The sequence below is a fragment of the Typopeltis vanoorti genome, chromosome 6 (assembly GCF_054136105.1).
Source record: "Typopeltis vanoorti isolate ZY-2024b chromosome 6, IOZ_Tvanoo_1.0, whole genome shotgun sequence".
In the NCBI taxonomy this organism is placed as follows: Eukaryota; Metazoa; Arthropoda; class Arachnida; order Uropygi; family Thelyphonidae; genus Typopeltis; species Typopeltis vanoorti.
Genome location: NC_143554.1, coordinates 90,643,035 through 90,664,391, shown reverse-complemented (window position 1 = coordinate 90,664,391; position 21,357 = coordinate 90,643,035). Strand labels below are relative to the sequence as shown.

Below are 21,357 nucleotides of genomic sequence, written 5' to 3'. Positions count from 1 at the left end.
TACATTAGTAGTTATAATTTTAAAGCTAGTTAATTTATTCAGATATTACGTCTTCGTTTTATCCTCGTAAATGAATAATGGCATGACATCTAAATAAGTTAACTAGCTTTCATGCCTAGAATTAGTCAATCTCTGGCACAGGCAAGCAGGTTTTTTCTCCTGGAAACTAGGGTTTTTTCATCCCATAAACTCAAGAAAACTGACCATACAGCCTACGTTATTTCAGACAGTAACATCCTGTTAGGTACTAACAGATGGCAGCACTTGTTTGCCAGTCTCTTCATCGGTTGCCGCCAAAAATTAGTGATAATCATGGGCTAACTATCTCTGATTGGTTACCAGTGGAGATTGAACTGCGTATTCAGTCTCCAAAAGCTAGATAGGGTTAAAATGCCTTGCCTACTCCCTATAAGGGAATAAAAGGTGTTAGCTTATTATCATCTAAAGATGGTTTTATTCTAAAGCTGTCTTCTAAATTTAACTAGGTCGAGAACATAAAAGATGGGCTGCTCCAAACACTTTCAGCGTGCAGATTAAAACTGTGTTGATACCAAGATGGTATTAAAACAATTTTGTAACTTCTAACTGTAATAAAATGTTAAGATATGTTTTTATAATTGTCATGTCATTTTTTGCTTAAAATCACTCAGAATCAACTTTTGAAGTTGATTCTGAGTGATTTGATCATTTCCTCCTGAGAAACTATATTGCAGCATGTGTGCACTTTGTTGTGCTCAGTTTGTGAATTCAGTATATACAGTGGTTCTATATATTTGTGTTATTCTTTGACTACATAGGTTGATGTGTTATTTCCTACAATCAGTGCTGCCCTTAAAATCAAATTTCATTGCTTTATCTTTCCTTTCAATTGTTCTTTAAATATTACCTTTATTGCATATTAGTATAGTTTTAAAATAATCAGGGGAATTTCTTAAGGATCAAAGTGGATCCTGCATTCCATTAATAGGTATCTACTTGGACTGAATCTGATATCATGCTGATTGGGCTGCTGCTGCTCAGCCAAATACAAATTTGCTGCTCTTTTAACCAGGGAACTAAAATAAACAGATATTGTAACAACTTGAACAGAATTGAAGAGGGTACCACAACATACAAAGTATCACTAGAAAAAGTAACATTGATGACTGAATTAAAGAAATAGTAATAACACCAATTCTGTCAACTGAGACAAAAGAAAATAATTGGTTCTTCTAAATATTGAGTATGAAATTTATTTGGACACTAGAGATCACAGAGGATAAAGTATCCTGACACTAAACATGAAGATGAATTACTTCAGAAGGTCAGCAGTAGAAAATAGTGATGTTGGTAGACTTCATAATGGAAATTCAACAGTGTGATTCACGTCTGTTCTTAATGTGCAGGTAGAATATAGAAAATCACTTCACGGGAATTCAACAGAATGTGCAGGTGCTAGTATAATATAGAAATTCTTCCAGTCCTTAAAAAAGAGCTTGAAATTCTGTTTATTAGTTCCTGAAGATCTAATAAACAGAATTTCAGCAAGTTGATAATAGTCAAGATAAAAATTATAATAATAATAAAAGGTGGCAGAGCAAGTATGTCCATTTCTGAAAGGAAATGCCATGTCTTTGCATTGCTGGATTGTAAAATCCTTATGTTTTCAGTTATTTCACACAGAAATAATGCAAGAATGAGAAATAGTTCCAAATATAAATTAAAGATGCCAAGAAATTATATTCTTGGTTTCATCCTTTATCCAAGTGTAAGCAAACAAAGTTTACATGTGAAGTCACTTCACCACTGGGCTACTTGTATATAGAGGCCAATGACTTTACATCAATTGCCCTAGTATATCATAATGCAATGCACATATCTTTACAGACATGTATAATGCTGTGCATTATGGGAAGGGCCGCTACCCAGACCAGTTTCGACCTTTTTTGAAGTCTAATCAGCGGGCACCAGCCCAGAAGTGATACCAAGGTTGAAGTAATGTCGAAGTCATAGTTCCATATGACTTTTGCATTACTTCTGAAACCAAGAATATAATTTCTTAGCATCTTTAATTTATAGTATAATCAAGCAAAAAAAAACTTAACATCTGTCTCTAATCCAGAGTATTTTAGTAATAAGGTGTGACACCTTTTAAGTACTTGTAATGAAGTCATATTTCCATATACTTGGACTTTAGTATCACTCCTAAGTCTAGCTCCCACTGATGAGACCTCAGTAAAGGTCAAAACCTTGTGGCTGTGCTATAATGCATTATGGGTTACTAAAGTAATTGATGTGAAGTCATTAGTCGCTATATTCAAATAGCCCAGTCATGAAGTGACTTCACATGCAAACTTTGTTTGCTTACACTTGGATAAAGGATGAAACCAAGAATACTAATTTCTTGGCATCTTTAATTTATAGTATAACCAAGTAAAAAAAAAAAAAAAAAAAACTTTCAACATAGTTCTGAGTAATTGACTCAGTGACTAATCGATTAATCATTAATGAAATCAACAAACCACCATCCTACTTATGGAAGCTTGAAGTGGCTTAAGTATTATAAATGGTTCAGAGCCTATAGTACTTAAGCCACTTCAGAAATTTGCAGAAGTACCAAAGTTGGTACTTGAAGATGCAAAGAAGGTACTTGAAGTTTCATTCAAGTACCAAACTGTGAAATGATTGGGGCCTTATAAAAGTCCTTCCAACAAAAAGACGTTGAGCCACGGTGACTTATATTTCTTAGTTTGATACTTCTAGTTATTAATTTTTAACATGCATTTAGTTAACTAGCATTATTGCATTGAGATATTGTATACTGTAGAAAAGGTTTGGGTATTTTGTGTCAGCCAGTATTCTTACTATAGCCAAATATTCCTTTTAGGTAAAGAAATGTGTACAAGAAAAACAAATATGGTTGGACCAGCAATTGGGACTTCTTTCTCAAGCTTTACCTCATGACAATCCTCCTGTTCTTGTTTCTCAAATTAGGCAGGAAAAAGAAGTAAGTTATGACTTTCCCCTCCTAATCATTTATCTTTTGCTTCCAAATATATATAAAATATTGTCTACATTAAAGTCAGTCATTATTTATTTACTGTAAAATTTGTGGGTTTCATGTCATATTTCATCATTTTGTGTATGAATTTAATATAGGAATGCAGAATGAATATTTAAATTTCTGCAAATTTCTGAAATGGCTTAAGTACTATAGGCTCTGAACCATCTATAGTACTTAAGCCACTTCAAGCTTCCATAAGTAGGATGGTGGTTTGTTGATTTCATTAATGATTAATCGAGCTCCTAAAGATATTTGTAAATATTCATGCCTGTGGTAGGATTTGAACTTACATCATGTTGATTTAATGTTAATGCTTGCCTGTTTGCTCATTTTTAAAATATGTCTTTATTTGACAGCCACATGATTTTTCATGAAATGTGTACTTATTTCATTTCATTTATGGAAGAAAGTAGGCATGGAAGACAAACTTGTATAAATTTAAATATTAATTCTGCATTTCTACATGAACTTGTCTGCATGATGAAACGATGAGAACAGTTCTCCATCAGGCAGAGTGATGCCTAAGAATTATCAATTGGTAATTCTCCTAGCATACTAAAATATGGCTCTTTTTTGGAGGGGTGGGGGACTATTTAACATTATTACATGAAAATAAATGTTCCATTATGAAAGCAAGTTCAAATCATAAAAGGCAAAGTAGGCACAACTATTTAAATTACCTATGTTGAATTTGAGATAAAGTATAGTCATCCCTTGACTTACGTCTGTTCGAAGATACGTGTGTGATCCCATAATGGAATAAATAACATTTTAGAATAAGACGCAAGCGAGCATGAAGTAAAAAGGTTTTTATTTAGCAACAATGCAGTGGCAACAGCGCATTCAGCGGCAACCTCCCTCGGCAGTTGGCACATGGCTTCAGCAGTTCCTCTGTTGAATTTATGTTTAAAAAAAATAAATTATTTGTGTATTTATCGTTAAATATTTCACTATATTTTGTGCAACATGGCCCCTACATACCAAATTAAGAAACCTAGTGAAGAATCACAGAAAAAAGAGGCAAGCAATTGATCTTGAAACGAAGTTGCAAGTTCAACGATAGTGATGAAGCAACGACAAGGTCCTATCGGCGAATGGAAAAGCTACTTCCATCATGGATAGAGAACCTGAACCAAAAGCGCATACCTCTTAGCACTATAACCATAACCGCTAAGGCACTAAGTTTCTTCAACATGTTGAAGGAGAAAGCAGGACTGATTACGACTACAAATTCAACTCTTCTTCCGGTTAGTTTATGAGATTCAAACAGCATTTTGCACTGCATAATGTGAAAATGTATGGTGAATGTGCAAGTTCCGATGAGAAGGCTGCCAAAGAGTTTGTGGAGAAATTGGATAAAATTATTACGAAGGGAAATGATTTGCCGCAGCAAAAATTTAATAATATGGATGAGACCTCCTTGTTTCGGAAAAAAATGCCAGAGCAGACAATTCATCCACAAAAGGCTAAAATGTATGCCTAGTTTCAAAGCTCTTAAAAACCGTATTACAATTCTGTTAGGGGATAATGTGACTGGATATAAACTGAAACCATTTGTGATATGGCACAATGAGAATCCATGAGCTTTCAAACTGCATTAGGAAGCATACTCTTCCAGTTCATTAACGGAGATATAAGAAGTTGTGGATGACTCAAAAATTGTTTGCGGATGCCTTAATCAACTGCAATGCGAGTGAAATGAAAAGCTGTTGTGTGAAAGAAAATGTAGAATTTAAAATTTTATAAATTCTAGATAATGCTCCTGGTGATCTTCACCAAGTTCAGAGTCATGTTTCTCCCTTCAAACATACTTCGTTGATCCAATCGATGGATCAGGGAGTTCTTGTAGTATTTAAGGCTTATTATCTACGGAGAACGTTTTCACATTTCTGCTACTGAAGGAAACGACCAGACTCTCATGCAATTCTGAAAGCATTCAATATTTATCATGCTATTAAAAATATTGCTGTAGTTTGAGACAAAGTGATCTCTCAGTATATAAGTAGCATATGGAAAAAGACATTAAAAAGGTTTTGAAAGTTTATTTTTCACTTGGTCAGACTATAATAAATTTAGTTTAATCCTTTATCCAAGTGTGTGCAAACAAAGTTTGCACCTGAAAGTATCTTCAGGACTGGGGTAAAGTGGTAACAACACTCCTATATCAGTATCTCCCATAATGCAAAACACATTTCCTTGCAGATGTGTATAATGTTATGCATTAAGGGAAGGGCCACTTTACTCCAGTCCTGAAGATACTTTCAGGCACAAACTTTGTTTGCACACACTTGGATAAAGGATTAAACTAAATATAATATAGTCTGACCAAGTGAAAAATAAACTTTCAACATCTTTCTAAGTCCGGAGTAATTTAATAAAAAGGTGGCACACCGTTTGGCAGTTCCTATAGGAGGAGATAACCTTGCTAATGCTTCTACCTTGGTATCTCCACTTGGGCCTGGCTCCCACTGAAGAGACCTCAATAAAGGTCAAAACTAGTCTGGGTAGTGGCCCTTCCCTTAATGCATAACATTAGACATATCTGCAAGGAGATGTGTTTTGCATTATGGGAGATACTGAGATAGGAGTGTTGGTAGCTTACTCCACCTTTGCAAGGAGTCGCCCGGTGTTGTACCACTTTACCCCAGTCCTGAAGATACTTTCAGGCGCAAACTTTGTTTGCACACGCTTGGATAAAGGATTAAACTAAATTTATTAAAAAGGTTTGCACGATTTTGGAAGTTTTGAAAAAAATGAAGAACTTTGTAAATTGAATGAAGAAATGGTGGACCTAGCAAACAATCTGAATCTCGAAGTGAATGATGATAACATAGTTCAACTCATAGAAAGTGCCCCTGAAGAGTTGACCAACGAAGAATGGATTGAACTGGAGGAACAACGTGTTGCAGAAAAGGAAGAGGGAAAAGAGAAACAAGAAGAGATAATTCACAGTGAAGGGTCTTGCAGTTCTGCAATTAGCAATGTTCTGAAAATGGTTGAAGACATGGACCCCAATGTTGAATGCTATCAGTTAGTAGAAAGGAAAGTACATGATGCATTTGCTTGCTATAAAGAAATTTATGATGAAAAGAAGAAGAGGAATAAACAAAGCACATTGGACATTTTCATCAAAAAAACAAAGGTTATACCAGAAGAGCCATAGTCTGATGCTTCACATAGAGGTAATGAAGGTGGGATTGTAGAGGAAGATTTGGGTGATTATTCTCCTGTTTTATAGTTGCAGTAATGCACAGTACAGTTTTATAATAAGGTTTTAAAAATTAAAATGACAGTATACTGATTATAAAACTGTAACCTTAACCCCTATAACTTTGTTGATTTAATGTATCGACTTACATCCTGCCGGATAGAATGGAACACCAACGTAAGTCGAGGGATGACTGTATAAAATGTACAGTTTTAATAATATATTTTATTGATGTTACATTGGATGAAATATAATGGAAAGTTTTAATAAATTCTATATATATTTTCTATAGCAGTTGACTGTGAAAGTGTTTACAATATAACTTTTTTTTAAATTAATTTATTAAAAGAATAATTTATGGTCTGTTTGTAGGTGTTTTAAAATTGAGATTAAGGGTATAACCGATGTCATGTGGTTGTTTAAATAGAATAATTTTTATTGGCAAAATTTGACAGTGATTTAAGCTGATAATTTAGCTAGTGCTTTGGCACTAGCTGGATGAAATTTAACTTGTAAATCTACTTGGTATTTAGGATAACGAGTAGATTTAAGAAGTTAAATCTTAAAGTTAAATTGTGGTCATATCTGACTTTTCAAGACTCAATTTTCCCTTCCAGTTTATTGAAATTTGATGTTTGTTAGTGACAGGTATATTGGGAATAGTCAAGAGCTGAACCTACAAGATATCATGCCTTGAAATATTAAACAGAAATGTGGAATTAATGTATTTTTCCCCTCATCAAATTTTGACCTACCTTTTTTTTGCATATTAAACTATAGATCTGTTTTTGTTTCCATTTCGTCAGAATTCAGATTTTTTTTTTTTTTTTTTCCCGTTGTACAATGCAGTATAGTAAGATATTGTGCAGTTAACATTAAAATAAAAGAGGTGTAATTGTGCAGTTCTAATAGTTTGCATTCAGTTTACGTAGATGCCTATCACAGTTAACTGTGAAAAACTATCATTTAAAAAAAAAAAAGCATGCAAAAAGCTGGGGGAAGAGAGAAACATTTTCCTTATACATGAAAAAAAAAACTGCTAAAGTACCTTGCAGATATGAAAAAGATACAGATGTGATAGGGGTGCTTAAGGGTCAAAGCTGTATAACTGAGAGGAGACTCCTCATAGCCTTTAAAGGAATGCAGAGAACCGACCAGAGGGCTTCTGACTTAATGTCCAATCCTCACCTTCTTGTAGTGCACTCTGTTAGGTATCTACCTGGATACTGAATGATCGAATATGGGCTGGCAATTGGGGATTTAGCTGACTAAATTATATTCTTATTGTCCTAAACTACAAATAAAATGATGGTACAACATGACAATTTCATGCCAGTTGTGGTGTGCCTGGTTAAACAAGGACCCAATTTGTGGACACCAGGACAAACAGCAAAAAGTCAGCTACCGGAACAAATCCTGAAACACACCTAAACTCAACATCACCAGAGTTCAAGATCAGTGCTATCAACATAAGAAGTCTAAATGGCAAAAAAATGAAGCTGGCTGAGGAATTGGATAAGTACCAGATTGATATAATAGGCATGAAAGACAAACTGGTGAGATCTTTCTGAACAATAAATACAAAATTCAGGCAATAACAATTGGGAAAAAAAGAAGTAGCTATAGTATTCAACACTAAATATGAGGCTAATCTTCTTGAATAGCAGGCAACATCAAGTAGAGTGATGTGGGCAAATATCAGAATGGGTAACTGGACAATGAGACTTATTTGTGCCTATGGTCCCACAGAAGGTTCTACTAAGGTAGAAGTGGAAGACTTTTTTTGATGCTTTAGAGAAAGCAACTGACACAATGAAAATGGAAAAGTTGGTCTTTGTTGGGATCTAAATAGCAGAGTAGGAAATGACTGTCAGACAGATATATTTTGGGAAAATTTGGAGAAAAGAGAAAAAGCTAATAATAATGGCAAATACCTGTTGGATTTCTGCTCATGACACAGGCTGGTTATTACTAACACAATGTTCGAACATAAAAATGTGCATAAATTCACACAGAGAGAAGCGGCAAGGAATAAGAAAAGTCTCATTGACTATGTTATTGTTGATAATGAATGTTTTCTCACTGGTGCAAGACACTAGAGTGTACAGAGGATTTGAAATTGGAAGTGATCACTATTTAGTCTTGAGCAGGATAAAATTGAATTACCGTATTTGCCGGCTTATGAGACTCACTTTTTTTCTTTGAAAATAGGTCTGAAAAACAGCGTGCATTTTTCAGACTATTCTCAAAGAAACGCCGATATTCAGTTTTTTATTATTTTAATTTATGGAAATTTTCTCTGTTCCGAGTTATGTGATTTCTTTATTGCTTCCTTGCAGTGTGTGTGTGAGAGAGCATTCCAGTTACTTAGAGTAGTGTTTCTCAAACTTCAGACATCCGCGTTCATATGATTGGTACGGTATTAACAAAAAATCGTGCTACTAAATGACAAAGACAAGCCGACAGTGAGTTGAAATGCTAATTCTCTTCAACCAAATTCCTTATATAATATCTGAAACATATTCACTATATATTTCTTTGTTTTAAGTTCACTCAAACAAAACCATATGTTGCACCGGCAACATATGGTTTTGCTTGAGTCATACATCGTTTTCTGTGTGAGGGGACGTGCGATTCATTAGTTAGTGCCATTTTTATCCTAGTTGTCTCTAATTGCACTGTTTGTTGAGAAACATATTGCACAGCTTGCAGATGCCTCTGTACCTTATTCAGTAATACAACAGGAACGTTTTACGATCTCGAACTTCACGGATACATTGAATTTTATTCTATGCGTTAATGATACATAGCCGAAAATTGCCATGGACCCCCTGAAGACCTTTCACTTACCCCCCGGGGGTGTACGCGTACTACACTTTGAGAAACACTGACGTAGAGTTCAGTGGATGCGCATGCGCTGTCATCGACGATCACAGCTGTGTCCTGTTCGTTTAAACTTTCCAATCGCCGATGTTGTGAATGGTGATAAATTTCTTGGCAAATTATGGCTGAAAAACGTCGGCATTGTTACAATATTGCAAACAAGCTACATGTGATTGGTATGCTAAAGAACATGGAAATAGGGCTGCAAAGAGGCATTTTGGACCACTCCCAACTGAGAAAATGATAACAACTTGGCAGAATCGGGAAGAGAATTTAAAAAAAGCAACTTGCAGTAAACATAACCTACGAAGTGGAACTGCAAAATGGCCAGAATTCTGAGGCATTCTTGGAGTTTAGACCACAGAAAAGCAGGACTTTCAGTGTCTACAAAAATGATTATTCATCAAGCGAAAGCGATAGCCACTAACAGAGGGATCGCCAACTTTACTGGATCAACATCATGGTGGTCAAGATTCATGGAGAGAAACTAGCTATGTATGCTGACTAAAACAAAAATATCACAAAAGATGCCAGCTGAATATGAAGAAATAATGATTGAATTTCATCGATTCATCATTAACGCGAGGAAACGGGAAAATTTAGATCTTGTGCAAATAGGAAACATGGACGAGGTTCCACTGACTTTTGATGTGCCCTCAAACAAAACTGTAGATTCCAAGGGCACTAAAAGTGTTACTATTAAAACTTTGAGGGCACAAAAAAACTCATTACACGGTTGTTTTATCCTGCTATGCTGATGGGACAAAATTGCTGCCACTATTGATTTTTAAAAGGAAGACGCTACCCAAAGAAAAACTGCTTAAATGAGTGTTTGTACATGTTCACCCAAAAGGTTGGATGGATGGAGGAGGAATGAAGTTATGGATATATAAAATTTGGTCCTGGTGGACTGTTGAAGAAGCCTGCCATATGCTAGTATAGGATCCATTTCGTTCTCACAGAACAGAGAATGTTATAAATAAACTCAAGGAATTGAAAACTCAGTTAGCTGTAATTCCAGGAGGTCTAACTAGTCAGTTTCAACCTTTAGATGTCTGTATTAATAAACCATTTAAGGGATTTATGGAGGAGAAGTGGAACAGCTGGATGCAGTCTTCAGATTTTGAGGTTACGCCATCAGGAAGAAGGAAGAGGCCTAGCATTTCGCAAGTTTGTGAGTGGGTCAAAGCTTCATGGGATGCTGTGAAAACTGAGACAGTGGTTAAATCATTTAAGAAGTGTGGAATTAGTAATGCACTGGATGGTACAGAGGACAATTTGTTGTATGAGGACTTAGATTCTGATTTAGAAGAGGTTTCAAGTGTCTCTTCATATAGCTCTGGAGATGAATTTCTGGATTTTGACGATTCAAAAAGGTGGGTGCTCTTTCCTAGGTATTTGTTGAAAGTAGACCTATTTATTACTTTATGTTTGAAATACTGTAAATTCATTATAATATTCAGTGATAAAGTTTTTTTCCTAAAAAATGTATACAAAAAGGGGGGTGCATCCTATACGCCGGCAAATACGGTATATATAGAAAAGAACATGTAAGAAAATTTTAAAGCAAATATAAGTTGAGCAGCTCTCAGATGTGAAGTATAGACTAAAATACACAAACATTATTCAAGAAAAAATGAAAGCGTTTGAGAACAGAAACCAAACCTTGGAGGTTCAGTGGCAAATCCTGAAGAAAACATTGATTGATTCAGCCATAGAGGCATGAGGTTGTCTGCAATGATATCAAAATCAGAACGCCATGGTGGACACAGGAAGTTAAAGAGGCAGTTAACGAAAAGAGGAAAGCATATTGAAAGTTTCTGGCAAATAAATGTTTGTGCTCTTAGAGAATACAGAGACAAATGTAAGAAAGCCAAACACTGTGTAAAACTAGCTAGACAAAAGTCATGGAAAGACTGTTAAGAACATAGAAAATAAATATCAAGAAGGTGGCAAGATATTCTGGAGATTGTTGAAGAAGCTCAGAAATGCAGGAAACTGTAAAAGGAATTAGAGATCATAAAAGTGACATGAAAATTGGAGAAAAAGATATCCTTGAAGTATAGAGTAATTACTTTGAAAAATTGCTAAATGAAACAATCAGTGACAGCACAGGGGTAAAAAAACACTCAACAGGCATGCAAACAGGAATACATATCCATACTTGAAGTAGAAAAAGCCGTCAAAAGCCTGAAATGTGGAAAGAAAGAGGGCGGAGGTAGATGATATTCGACTAGAAATGCTCAGTATGGAGGTATAAGTCTTACAGTGGCTGCATTGCATAGTTCAAAAGGCATGGACAGAGGATCAAATTCCAGACGATTGGAGTAGAGCTCTCATAGTACCCATATACAAAAAGGGAAATAAAACAATGTGAGAATTAGAGGTATTTTTGTACTGATTGTTCCTGGTAAGATTTATGCAAGTATACTTGAGAAATGGTTGAGAAGAATTGTGGAAGGGAAGCTTGGTAAAGAACAAGCTGGATTCATGCCAAATACAGGCTGTTAGAATCAGATTTTCACTTTACGACAAATAGTTGAGAAATCATAGAATATAACAAAGATCTGTAAGTTTTGTCGATCTGGAAAAGGCATATGACAAGGTGCCAAGAGAGAAGCTATTCAATACGCTACAGTTATATGGTGTCAATGGGGCATTATATCAAGCTATACTTAGTCTTTATTTGAGTTGTAAGACAGGAGTTAGAATTGAAGGAAGTACAGGAAGATGGTTTAATGTTAAATCTGGTGTGAGACAAGGATGTACGTTATCCCCTCTGTTATTCATTATCTATATGGATCACATTATGAAGGAAAGTGGTATTAAACATAATATCAAAATTGGAAATGTTAATGTCAGCTCTTTGCTTAATGCTGATGATGTTATACTTCTAAATAAATCCGCTACAAGTCTGCAAGATTCTGTGACTAAATTGAATAACTGTTGTAATAGATATGGTATGAAGGGCAGCAATAAAAAGACAAAGACAATGAAAATAGGCAGAATCATTGAAAATCAACTGTGTTGTGAATGGAGAACCTGTGGAATAAGTAAAACGTTTCAGCTACTTAGGCACGATTTTTAGTGAAGATGGTAAATTAAATATGGAAATAGACAACAGAATCAAGAAGTCTGGTATGGTAGGAAGTCAATTGAATAAATTCATATGGAATAAGAGAGAAATTAGTTGGAACGCTAAATTAGCTGTTTACAAGACTGTTCAAACCAGTTTTAACTTATGAATCTGAGAGCTGGGTCAGAAGTAAAACACTTGACCAAAGACTAGAGAGACCTGAGAAAGATTAGGGGGGTGAACAGATGGCATGAATGGCAATATCATATTAAAAATGAGAATATTAGGAAAGAACTTGACATTGTCAGCATCCAGGAATGTGTTAGCAGAGCTAATCTCAGGAGGTTTGGTCACTTAAACAGAATGGGCGAGAATAGATAAGCAAAGCAAGTGTTCTCTGCCAAGTTGGCAGGAAAACGACCCAGAGGAAGACCAAGATTTAGGTGGATTGATATGGTACAAAGTGCCTTAGACGATAGGAATATAAGATCTGATAATGTCGGATTCTTGACAGGTAACAGACTGATTTGGAGGAAAATTGTAGATAGGAAGTTAGTAATGATGTAAATTTTTCATGTAGTACTATCATATCCTGTACGCCCCTTGAGGGTACATGGCAGGAATTTGATGATAATGATGATAAATTAAATATGGGAATAGACAACAGAATCAACAACGCTGGTAAGTTAACTGAATAAATTTATATGGAATAAGAGAAATCAGTCAAAATAATAAATTAGCTGTATGCAAGAGTGTTCATACCAATTTTAACTTATGGATCTGAGAGCTGAGTCAGAAGTAAAACGCTTGACCAAAGACTAGAGACCACAGATATGAGAGTTCTGAGAAAGATTAAGGGCCTGAACAGATGGTGTCAATGGCAATATCGTAATTATGATTACGATATTGCCATTGATAATCATAAGTATTATCATAATATCCTGTATTAAAAATGAGGATGTTAAGAAAGAACTTAATATTGTTAGCTTCCAGGAATGTGTTAGCAGAGCTAATCTCAGGTGGTGGTGGTATGGTCACTTAAACAGAATGGCGAGAGGAAAGATTAGCAAAACAAGTGTTCTCTGCCAGGTTAGCAGGAAAGAGACCCGAAGGAAAACCAAGATAGAGGTGGATTGATACAGTAAAATGTGCCTTAGAAGACAGAAATATAAGATCTGATAATGTTGGAGTCTTGACAAATAACAGAGGAAATTCGGAGGAAAAATAAATTGTTGATAGGGAGTGAGTAATGATGCAAGTTCTTCATGTAGTCCTGATATAATATCCTGTACACCCCTTCTTATCCTGACATGTGCAGGATTCATCGAATTCCTGTACGTCAGAAATTTGATGATGAAGAAAATAAAACATTATGTAGAAAGTTTTTATTATGAAGTAAACTATAGTTGCCAAGAAATTCTTGTTTAATCTTTTACTGAGGCAGCTGATGTGAAGTCAACAGCTTCTTCATACAGGTAGCCCTAGTTGTGATAAGTATTTTCATGAGCAAACTTTGCTTGCTTAGAAATGGGTAAAGGTTAAACAAAAATATAATTTATTTTTAACTAAAGAAAAAAACATTCTATGTTTCACATAGAGAACCTTTCTCCTTCTAAAAATAAGTGATGACCGATCCCCAAGTAACTAAGAATGACCAATAAACTTCATGTAACAACTTTCTCTTATAGGCAGTGACCCTCCCCCAACCTATCTCGCTGGAGATGTTGATACTGTTAATGAACTAGGATTCAGTAAATGAGAGTTCTGTTTTTGCTTTAAAACAGATTGCTGAGATCATTTACTTTTTTTATTATTAAAATGCAATATATATTTAATTGTAAGCAGGTTTCTAAAAAAAATAAATAAAATAAAAAATTTCACTTACATTTTTGATAAACTTTTATTTATTTTTTTTTAATTTGTAATTTCCATTTGTTTATTTTCTTTTTTTCTTGAAAGACAGGAAGATCACAAAAAGGTTTTATATACACTTAATTAGAACATCATTTGTATACTGTATCATTATGATAAACTATGATGGGGTGGGGGGGGGGGGACAAACTGATTCCTATTATTCACACATTTTGAAAATCTCTTGATGCCAGTTTGTTGTATATATGCCTGTATGCAGCTAGTTAAGTGTTTTGGCTAATTTCTCTTTTTTTCATATAAATTTATTCAGTTGGCTCCTCACTTATTGTGATATTTCCAAATTTAACCTGTCATCTTCACTAAAAATTATAGCTAAAAAGCTGAAGTATTTTACTTGTTCTTTAGACTGTTCATTTGCACACTTGAAAGCTAATACAGTAAATGAATGACCACTGTAATTTGGAAAAAAATTGTTGATAGGAAGATAGTAATAATACAAACTTAATCATATATATATAAATATATATCCCATTAGTGATACATCAGGAATTTGATAAATTTGAGCAAACTATTTGAAACAGAATGAGAAATGAAAGGTTAATAAAATAGGGGTTTGAACTGGGATAATAAAAGAGAAAACCAGAGGGGGAAGACCAAGATATGAGCTGACGTGATGTATAGTTAGCAGTACATTTTGAAGACAGATTTAACTAGAGAAATACCAAATAACATTCATTTGGAAGAAACTTCTTCTTTTTAGGTAGTTGGTTTGTATGCCCCTGGAAATGATCTCTAAAATTTGTCAACATATTTCACTTAGATCACTTGTCACCAAATTGTCTAGAATATAAGCCAAAAACATTAATATTGCATAAACATATTATAATTTTTGACACAGTTGGAGCATTTTTACAAAAGGACTACCAAGTATGAGGCAGGGAAACTGTAAGTCATGTCTTTTGAGTAGCAGTTGGGTTGGTCTAATCAATCCCAAGGTATGGGGGGGGGGGAGAAGAAGTGACTTTTTGAAAACAAAAAATGCATACACTAAATTTATAATCTTCCAGAATTATTTAAAAAAATTAAGGTTACATAATTATTAATGATATTAATATTATTTTCCCCCCTTTTAATCGTAGTATTAATGCAGCAGTAGATCAGTGGTGTGATTTTGAAAAGTTAAGTTTGACTCCACTAAGATGCCAAAAGCATATGCTACAATGATTGGTGCAAGATAATCATGACTTAAAGCTGCAGGAAGTTAATGGTGGATAAAAGGAATTACAGATTTTGAATTAATGAATTTGAAACACAAATTCATAATAGTAGTATTTTATGATGATTTCATTAATTAACATCTGTGTCTCAGTGGTTGCAAGTTGTCACATGTGGGAAAAAGAAATCTGGATGAAAATGTAGTTTCTCATAGCTGAAAATTCATTAGAATTTTGTTAAAATTCTAACAACAACATAAGACTAAATTAGCTAGTTTATTTATTCATATGGGGTTTCACCCCCATTCCTCATCCATCCTGTAGGATTAGTTGAACATTCCTAATGAGGGATTAAGTATGTATTTATGCTGTAAATCCCTGTGTTCACAGGCCAGTTTGCCTGTTCTGAGGGACGAAAAACCAGAGTTTCCGGATGAAAAAACCCTCTACCTCCATATGAGACTAGCTAACTCATCTTTACTCAAAAGAGACCTGAGACCCTTTTCAGGTCCTCACATTATGGATGGGAATCGAACCCAGGTCTTTCTGACCAAAGGGCTTCATCTATAACAACTGAGCTACGAAGGCTCAATTAGCTAGTAACAGACTATCAAAAATTTGTTTTTTCCTTCCTCAAAAATTAGCCCATGGATAATGAATGACTATTAATTTGATACAGTAAACCATTGAGTTTAACATCTAAATGAAAATTTTTTTGCATTGTTAAATGTACTTGGCAAAACTACTAATTAAGTGACTTTTGCTTGCATTCCCTACTCAAATCATATTCCATTGAAATTACACTATATACTTATTTGGATGTACCTTCTACCACATACTACTAACAGAAAATTCATTCTTATTGTTATTTGATAAGTTTAGCATTGTATACTTGGCAAGTTGAACTGCAGTTCTTGATTAAACTGAGTTTCATAAAGCATAAGTTGTGTAGATAGATGACTTTCATTACCCACTAAACCACCATTGCTCTGTTTATTTGGAAGCATGAAGTGGCTATTGCCATGTTTGAACTCTGGGGTAGGGGTCTCCAGCTTGTCTTCTCCCCTCCCCCTTCTTCTTACATGCAGCACAGGTGGTGGCAGCCTTGCTGAGCATGCTGTCCACTAATTATTCAACAAGGGAGCCATTTGCGAATGTAGTAAAGTGGTTTCTACAGGCTGACTGCCAGATAGTGCATGGAACTGAACCTGTTCCTAACATTTCTGGGAGGCTTCCTGATCAACTGTTGGCTCCAGGTTGTGTCCAAGGGAGTGTATCACAACTTGTAGGAGTTCTTACAGGGATCCAGACTCCAACCTTACTTGGATTGGAGTCTGGACAAGTCCATGGACACAAACTTGTTCAGACTCCAATGTCCCTACACTAAATTTTTCATGTCCTCTTAATTTTTTGAATATTCCTTCAACCTGAAAGACAGCATGAAAAATGAGTATTGCTGCAGTTAAAAAAAACTTCCATTTAATACTGACATCCAGAAGCTCAATACCAATATGTGCACCACAACTTGCAGACATCTAAACCTGATTTATATTGTTTGTTACTGAACCTCAACTGGCATTTTCTAACTATGCCTTGTCTAACTTTCTTTGTTACATCATGCATGATGCCTTCCATAAGAAAGATAGAACATGTGCCTTTGTCAATGTGATATCTCATGGCAAAGGTTGTTTAGACCTGGAATCTCCTTTATCTGATCTGCTTTAGTCAAGATTTTCATGTCTCATTCAGTTGCCTTCATTTGCTGCTTTATACTCTCTTAATTCTGCCTACTAACTTCTGTGATTATCTCCAAAATTTGGTCATATACAACTTTACAAGGTATACAGTCTAATTACAATGAAATCATCCTTGGAGATTTCAGTGTTCATATCATAAATCCACCTGGCTTCCCTTCTCTAACTCCAAAAACCAAGCTGGAAGAAAAGCTGAATTGTTTGCCATCAGTAATAATCTAAAACAAATTATTCACATATCATCTACCAGAATACCAGATAATCTCATCATTCTTTCAATACCGTGGATATTTTCTTAAATAGCTCTCCCTCCAAATACACCATTGATATTAGTTCTCTTCTTGGCAACTCTGATCATAACCTTGTCCATGTTTCTTTATTTACAGTTTGTTCTTCTTCCAGCCATTCTCAGCCTTGTATCCTATAGTATATCCTAAATGCCATTTCAGATGTTCTGGATTTCTATGCCTCTAATTTGAGCCACTGAGCATAGGCTCTGTGTTTTGGCACATTTGCTAGAAAACCAAGGCTCGAATAAGGAAAAAATGAGAAATAACAGCAAGAACTCATGTAACGGCAAGAACAACCCCAATTATTAGATTGGAGAAAGTGCCCATATCAGGGGAGTGGAAACAATCAGATCATGGAAAAGAGGAAATCCTGAAGATCATCCCAACTGTGACACCATTGTGTGCCATAGAATACGAGGCTGAAAATGGCAGGTTAAAGAATGATCTGTAGACAGATTCTCCACATTTTCACTCATCTGACATTATGACCCATAATAACCATAAGAAAAATCAAATTAAATCAGATTTATATGTAAGGGCCAAATGTACAAAGCTTGCTTCAAGCTCATAAAAATAGTAATCAAGCCCTTTGGTCTCTTTATCAAAGTTATTAGGCAAAATTTTGCTTTTATTCTCCCTTCCTGTTTTACAGTATCCCAAAAGTGATATAGGTCATCAACCAACTTCTTTACTACTTAGAGGCATATCAATCAGTTAGCGATCACCAATATGGATTATACAGTTCTCATTCCAGAGAAGCCCTCCTTCCTAACCTTGTCCATCTGTGGACACAGGCCATGCAAAGATTTGGAGAATTGTGGTCACTCATATTTCCAAAGCAGTTGATATTCTGGCATCATGAGCTTACCAAGCTGCCAGCTTTCCTATATATCAATGAGCTTGTCTTGCTGTTATCCAATCGTGTTGGATTTCCAATTGGTTTTCCCAATCATCGTACACTCCTTTCCTCTTCCGCAGGAAACATGTTAAACATATCCATAGCTTTGTCAGCCTCCAAAAAACTCTGTATTCTTTTTCATTCTAAACAGTACTTCTCTTCTGCCTAACACTGTGAATCCCAAATCTGTCCAACTTTGTTCTTCCATTTGGATTGGCACGTGAAAAACGTCCCACTGAATGTTTGTATTCAGAAGAGTTAATTGCTTAATAGATGATCCCTCTTTCACTGACTCCTCTCATCACTTTTTCATAAATCCTCTTTCTAAATATGTGTAAAAATACCTCTACAGGTATTTTTACACATATTGCTCCACTTACTGGCAGTTGTTTCCTATGCTTTCTTCCAATTATATATGAATACAGGTGGCTGCTGCCAATATCCATATATGGCTCAGCTCCCTACTTACTTGAACCAACTTCTCATCCTTCCTTCATTACATGCTACAATTCTATACTTTAGAACAGTCTTTCCCTTGTTTTTTTTTTTTTTTTTCTGAATAGACTTAAACTCTTTGAGAAACACATTTACAGATTTCTTGCTTCTCTAATCATTTGCCTACACAGAACAATGTTGTTTCATAGCTCTTGAGATCACTTATGTGTGAGATTGATGTTTAAAAAAAAATATGTTGTACAAAAGAGAAATAACACTTATATCAGTTCAGAAGTTTTTTTAATCCTGTGTTCTTTTCAGTTCTTGGAAAATACGGTGAAACCAGTTGTGAACAAACCAAAGCCAAAGGCTGAAGTTCCTCCTCCTCCTGAGAAAGCTCCTGGAGAGTCTGTCAGTGAAGAAAATAGTACCTCAGGTAATGCAGAACAGAGTACTAATGAACAACGGCAACAACCAGAAAAAATGGAGACTAATTGATTCCATCCAAGAATAGAGCAAAGTTGACTTATCTTTCATGTGAGATGTCTTCAGAGTTGTCTTCACGAACATTAACAGAGAAAAAATTTGTCTTGCATATAAATCTAGCATTCCTTCATTGAAACATGGCTTCATTTATTTACTGTACATGCACACACACACACCTAGCTATTTTATTTTCAGAATCATCAGTGATAATTATCATTACAGCTGTGCTGCTAGAGACTGAATTCTCAGTAAGTGACTCGTGTTCACTGTAAAGCATCTCCTATGGAAGAAGCTATACTGTACAAAAGTTAGAATATATTAAAAATTTGTAATTTAAATTCATAGCAGTATTTATATCTAGATATTTCACGTGTGGAGTTCATTTTTCTGTATTGCACAGAACAAATTACTTTTAAAAGTAATTAGTTATTCTTATTGGGCTTTTTTGCTTTTGTTTCAAATAACATTAATGCTATTCAGATTTCTCACTTGTTTTAATTTTGTAAACTTTAAGTTGATAAAGGATTTTTATATCCTCATTTAAGCATGAAAATTGTGAAGCCAGTAAAAAATGAGAAAATTAAAATATAGCTTTTTAAAAAAATATATCAAAACATGTAATGTCAACATGTAACTCTTCCACTGCACACAAAGGTTTATTATTCAACTTTTCCATTAATATGAAATGAATCTTTATAAAAGAACACAAACCATACAGGGGAGGAATGAAAAAGAAAGCCATGTATGAAGTTCATTCATAACGTTCATTTAAAATGTTAATAAGCTTATGGTGACTAACCATCTGTAAAATTTGTTCATTTGTTTATTTATTTTTTAATATGTGCTTCATATGCACCACGCAATGTATGATATATATAAAAATTGTATAGAAATCAACAGTGTTATGAGGAATCTGAATTTCCATGTACTAATGTAAAAAGTGGTGATTATCAAATGGCTAAATAACTTAGAGTAATAAAAATGCCTTCATATATCAGAGTTATATATACTCGAAATAGGAGGGGGGAGAAATAAGTAGTCAGTTTACATATGTGAGATCTGTTGTAATTTTGTCTTTTGAATTATCCTAAAAGGCAAAAAGAAATCCCATCTGTTATGTTTTTATGCAGGAAACTGAACAAGTGTACATTTTTTATAATTTTAGTTTAGTAAATTTGATTTGTGCTGAGAATGAAGTCTATTGTCTGAATATACTAGGTAGGCTAAAGAATATTCCTAAGTTCATCTATTAAAAAATAACACATTTAGATTTTAATAAATCTCTTATCAGTTCCATAATCAATTTTTTTTAAAAAAAGGCAATTTCTACTTATATACTGAATTTTTCTATTTCAGAGAGTTCCTTTAAATAAAAATTTCAATTCCCAAACTATTGGATATCAGGAACTAAGGTTATATCTTTGGTTGGATGGCTATTTACATATAAATGACAGATATTACTCAGTGAACCAAATGTTGTGTCAAAAACTATCTCTCCTGCTGACTCTCAGAGTTTGCTACATTTTTCTGTTTGGAATTTGAAATGCTGCTAGAGTCCAGTATTAGTTTTTCAACCATTGTTATTGCAGTCTTCTTTATGGCTGTATATATGTGTGTGTGTGTGTGTATATATATATATATATATATATTATTATTTTTTTTTTTTTAGCCCCACACAAAAGGTCTAAACAGAGCACAACAGTGTTGTAAAGTGATTAGTAAGAAGAAAAGAATCTTAATGTGTTTCTTGAAGAGGCAGGTGTTGTTTTCATTGAAGATTTGAAGTTGATTTGGCAAGTTTGCAGCTGAATGGTATATAGATGTTGACCAGAAGTTGCTTTGTGTGTGTGTGTACATGGAGAGTAAAGTGGAGGCAATGGTGGTGGTTAAGTTCATTGAAGCAGTACCTAGTGGAAAGCATTCAGGTTTTTTTTTGGGGGGGGGGGGGGCATCCATTAGGCAAATAGCTCTTCCTCTGGATATAATCAAGCATGTAAGGGAAGTTCTGTACTACCTCAAATGTGAAAACTACATTTTTTAGTTGGGTGGATTTGGGATTTATGAAGTGTTAAGAGTTGAGCAAAAAAAGAAGTAATGTTTAGAATAAAGAATATCTAGCATTTGGGAGGAAGGATGGACTATGGATGTGATGCGTTTGTCATGATGCAAAAGCCAGCCTAGGAAGAGAAAACCGAGCT

At 34.7% G+C, this 21,357-nt stretch overlaps 1 protein-coding gene across 1 annotated transcript in view; it reads left to right on the top strand.

Annotated features, from left to right (window-relative positions):
- LOC150105699 (97 kDa heat shock protein-like) overlaps nt 1-20,351 on the top strand; it is a 207,079-nt gene extending 186,728 nt beyond the window's left edge. The window contains exons 17-18 of the mRNA XM_090395021.1: nt 2,867-2,986; nt 18,995-20,351. Coding sequence (XP_090251147.1) covers nt 2,867-2,986; nt 18,995-19,171 — 297 coding nt within the window. The 3' untranslated portion in view covers nt 19,172-20,351. The remainder of the gene's footprint in view (nt 1-2,866; nt 2,987-18,994) is intronic.
- The last annotated feature ends 1,006 nt before the right edge of the window (nt 20,352-21,357 follow it).